This window comes from Protobothrops mucrosquamatus, unplaced genomic scaffold, assembly GCF_001527695.2.
Source record: "Protobothrops mucrosquamatus isolate PMUCROS unplaced genomic scaffold, P.Mucros_1.0 scaffold3027, whole genome shotgun sequence".
Taxonomy (NCBI): domain Eukaryota; kingdom Metazoa; phylum Chordata; class Lepidosauria; order Squamata; family Viperidae; genus Protobothrops; species Protobothrops mucrosquamatus.
Window position 1 is genome coordinate 124,290 of NW_015389042.1, and position 3,181 is coordinate 127,470.

A 3,181-nucleotide genomic window follows, 5' to 3' on the forward strand; every position below is an offset into this window, starting at 1 on the left:
GTATTTGCAAGACCGCCTCCTACCAAACACCTCCCTTCGACCAGTCCGCTCCCACAGAGAGGGCCTCCTTAGAGTGCCGTCGGCCAGACAATGCCGGCTGGCGACCCCCAGGGGGAGAGCCTTCTCTGTGGCAGCTCCTGCCCTCTGGAATGACCTACTCCCCGACCTACGTACAGTTGCGGACCTGCGCCTTTTTCGCTGAGCCCTGAAGGCCCATCTATTCCGTGCAGCCGGCCTGGCGTAGTTTGGATTGTGTTTCAGTGGGGGGTTTTGTATGGGTGTGTTTTTAGAACAGGCCTATTATTCAATTCGATTTTAAAACAGAAATTATTTATTTATTTGTGGTTTTTAGTATCGCCTGTTCACCGCCCTGAGTCCCGCAAGGGAGATAGGGCGGTATATAAATTTAATAAATAAATAAAATAAATAAATATCCGAATCCTGCACATTGGAATTAGTGTTTTGTATTAAATGAGAGGACTTGCTTTTTCAGATGAAGAAGACAAAGACAGTTTGCAAGAGCTTGGGGCAGAACAGAAGTGCTTCGTGGAGCATATCCTGTGTACCAAACCTCTACCATGCAGGTAGGAGCCAGTGTGGCTTCCACCTTTTCTCCAATTGATGTTCTTCATGCAGCTTACCCTTGGAGACCTTTGCTCAATAACTGTTACAGATAGTTGTTGTAACATTTGAAACAGTGAAGAATATGTTGGCTTTGTTAATAATTTCGTGGGAGATGGGAGAATACAACATGTGTTCGGGATAGAGACTGGTGTGTGGGGGAGTCACATGTACTGCATTTACCTTGCTCAAGTAGAGTTGTATGTTATAGAAAAAATAATGTTCAAGAGGATCGTTGTAGGTTGGATCTTTCATTTTATATATCCAAGTATCTTAGTCCCTAACTTTATACTCTTCAGAAATGTTGGAGTGTAACTTTCATCTTTTCAGACATGAATAGTAATTGTGCTGATTAGGGATGATGAAGGTTGTAATCATGGCATATACCTGGCTATTTGAGATACTATCTCCAGTTGTATTTTTTTCTTTTACTTTTAAGCATCCCCGAGTCATTGTGGCTTATAAATTATATAAATAAATAAGTGTCCCAGAGCCATGGTGGTCTATGCATTGTATAAACAAATACAGTTGTCAAACATTTGGTTAGGAAGGGTTATGCTAGAAAAAAAGGGACACATTTCCAGGACTTGTGAACTGAAGATGCCTGGAATCCAGAAATAATCACCCAAACCTTTTTAAGAAGCAGGCAGCACACCTGGGTCATACTGCCCATTCAGTTGGAGCTAAATAGCTTCCCATAGAGAGGAATAAGCTTTTGTTTATGAGTCTGAATATAGTAAAGATGGCTGTTCTGCTGCCACTAAGACTGCCAGAACTTTTAAAGAGATGTTTTGTTCCTGTAGACAACCTGCTGCAATTAGAGGGTTCTGGATTGTCTCTGATATTCTGGGTCCTACAATGGTTTGCATCACCAAGACCTACGAATGCATTACCAGGCCTCTTCTGTAAGTATGAAGCCAATTATAATTTGTGCCTGAGTCATATTTACTTTTAAGTTTTCTGCAAGTGAAAAATATTGCTGTTTCCATGTGCCAATATAGATTATAAATATATTACTTTTTTTCTCAACTTTGCTTAAATTTTAGATCAGTGTTTCTCAACCTTGGTAACTTTAAGGCAGGAGGACTTCAATTCCCAGAATTCCCAGATAGGCTGGCTGAGGAATTCTGAGAGTTGAAGTTCCCCATTGTAAAGTTTCCAAAATTGAGAAACACTGTTTTAGATTGAGGTGGCTTGTTCCGCAAATCTTATTAAGGTTACCCAGATTCAAATGCAGTATTAAACAGTTAACCAACCTTTTTGGTTGACATGGATTTTTAAATTCTCTTGTTTGAATTTATTACATTTATTACTTTGTCTTGAATGTCTGTTTTTTCTTATATACCTGCTGTTTGGCTAACTCCTTTGTGATATGCTTGCTGGCACCAGCCCTCATTGAACTTGAATTCTTCAAGTTGAGACAATGACCTTTATATACTTGGCTTTTATTTAATCTATCTATGAAGTATAGTATTTTAGTGAGGATCTGCAAAACACATGGCCTATAACCAATAGCTTAATAACTTTGTAGCCTGTTCAAACAAAGGTAATGGGGCATCTCTGGTGCTTTCTGCAAGAATACAAATGGAAAATATATGTCTTTTTTCTGGTTTCCAGATCAATTCTAATAGCAAAATAGAAAAGAGCATTGTGTCCCCCAAACTAGGGTTAAGCATTTATCTTGCTATGTTTTCCTGGAAAAATCTAATCTGGAAGAAAAATAGATGCAAGAATGTTTTACTGGAGAATGTGTGGGATAGGAGAGAAAGTGATGAATTGTCCTTCATTTGCAATTTTGTATGCCCTGCAGTGCTTTTTGCCAGCATCTTAGCTACAGGGGGAAAGAAAAAAAAAAACACCTTGATTTCTCTAATCTGTTCTCATAGAAAGGAGGGAAAGATTATTAGCAGCAAGATATAACATTGAATAAGCCTCTCTGACATTTTCTGCACAAGAGTTGTGGATAGGAATAGCAATGGCAATACAAACAATGATTTTTTTTTGATAATTGGTAGGGTTATAAATATTCGAGGAACTTACTGAAAAGGAGAAAAAAAAGGCAGAGGAGAATCGTTGATATTAATACATGCCTGACATTTGTTTTGACAGTTCCACAGTCCACCCAACATGCCCTCCACTTCTGTGCACGAAGGAAGAACCACAGATGTTTACCACACCTCTCCGCATTCTAGCTGAATCACAGGACTCCTTTGAGAGACATATCCGAAACATCTTGTGTCGCACCTCCGCAAATCCGTTGTTGCTGAAGTACAGCATCTTTCTCTTTGTGAAAATCTAATTTCACATAAAGTGGATTTTTTGTTGTTGTTACTTTGCTGCTTTTCTCACTGATGCGCTAAAACCCTTTCCAAGCCTTGTGTGTTATTGCTTGTTCTTTGTTTTGGCTGTTGGTTCTCATTACTGCAATTGGCAAACTGCATCTTGTTTGGGATGGACCACCAAAGCTCAAGTCTTTTCAGTGGTCTCATGATTAGACTTTTCTTTTTCTGGCTGAAAGTCTCTCATTCTGTATTTGGCTGTTTTTGCATTTTTCTGCTAT

General features: G+C 39.2%; 1 protein-coding gene across 1 annotated transcript in view; it reads left to right on the top strand.

Annotated features, from left to right (window-relative positions):
• The window catches only part of LOC107296917 (nuclear pore complex protein Nup88), a 9,002-nt gene extending 6,056 nt beyond the window's left edge, over positions 1 to 2,946 (top strand). Inside the window, exons 8-10 of the mRNA XM_015826272.1 lie at positions 494 to 584; positions 1,425 to 1,526; positions 2,731 to 2,946. Of these exons, the coding sequence (XP_015681758.1) occupies positions 494 to 584; positions 1,425 to 1,526; positions 2,731 to 2,920 (383 nt within the window). The 3' untranslated portion in view covers positions 2,921 to 2,946. The remainder of the gene's footprint in view (positions 1 to 493; positions 585 to 1,424; positions 1,527 to 2,730) is intronic.
• Positions 2,947 to 3,181: the final 235 nt, after the last annotated feature.